Raw genomic sequence first — 976 nt, 5'->3', positions numbered from 1 at the left:
CTCCTCCCGCTCCAGGGCGGAGCTGCTGGTGTCCCCGGGGCCGCTGGAGGGCATGGCGGGCAGCTGGGCGGCGGGAGGCAGGCTGGGGCTGCGCGGGGCTGGGGGGCGGCTTGGCTTTGGGGAAGGGATGATCGTAGTCTTTGTAGCCGCGAGTTAAAACTTAGACATAGATCCGGGCGGGCGCGGAGTGAAACAGTCCGGTGGAACTCGGCCTCGGGCTGCCGGCGGGTTTGGGGGTTCCGATGGCTCCACCTGTTGGGGGAGAGAAGAAGGGTCAGTGGGGCAGGGCACCCCCACCCAGGCCCCGCTGGTCCCACCCCTGCCTCCAGGCTGGGCCCGCAGTCCCAGGTGCTGGCCTGCGAGGCCTGTTCCTCCCACCTCACTCCCTTCCAGGCTCACCAGCAGCTCAGGCAGCCTAGCCCTGCAGAGAACGGGGAAACGGAGGCACAGGCCGGCGCTGCCTGGCTTCCGTCAGGGCCCCTCCTGCCTCCGAGGCGGCACCAGCCCCCCGGGTGTCCGCGTCGCTGTGGCCCAGTGGGAGTCACTTCTGGGACTTCCAGCTGCCTCCCGCCTCCTCCCTTCTCTTCATTCACGACTGTTCTTTCCTTTGAACGCTTCCCACACCCCTCCCACCCCAGCCGCCCCCTGGGAAATCCCAGAGGTCCCCAGCCCAGCTACATTTTCCTTCTAATCTGTCCTCCAAGCACGCCACCCCCACACCGCTCCCACCCCACGTGGAGGAAGTGAGCAGCAGTCACAGGATGTAGCGAGATGAATGTCACCTTACTTTAGGACCCGCGCTCGGGCCTGCAGAGAAAGCTGAGGTTGGCTCGGGCTGTGGGCTGAGGCCTAGGCTTGCAGCGCTTGGGGCCCGGACACCGGGTGGGGAGAAGCTGCCCACAACCACCGCCCCACAGAGGGGGGCGGTGAGACCCCTCGCTCTGCCACCCCATCTGCCTTCAGGAACTGGTGGCCT

The 976-nt window shown here is 67.2% G+C and overlaps 1 protein-coding gene across 1 annotated transcript in view; it reads right to left on the bottom strand.

Moving 5' to 3' along the window:
• DNMT3A (DNA methyltransferase 3 alpha) overlaps positions 1-147 on the bottom strand; it is a 69751-nt gene extending 69604 nt beyond the window's left edge. Inside the window, exon 1 of the mRNA XM_014458347.2 lies at positions 1-147. This exon is cut by the window's left edge and continues 4 nt beyond it. Coding sequence (XP_014313833.1) covers positions 1-54 — 54 coding nt within the window. The 5' untranslated portion in view covers positions 55-147.
• Between the last annotated feature and the right edge of the window lie 829 nt (positions 148-976).

This window comes from Myotis lucifugus, unplaced genomic scaffold, assembly GCF_000147115.1.
Source record: "Myotis lucifugus unplaced genomic scaffold, Myoluc2.0 scaffold_94, whole genome shotgun sequence".
Classification (NCBI taxonomy): Eukaryota; Metazoa; Chordata; class Mammalia; order Chiroptera; family Vespertilionidae; genus Myotis; species Myotis lucifugus.
This window is presented reverse-complemented; position numbering and strand designations above follow the sequence as displayed.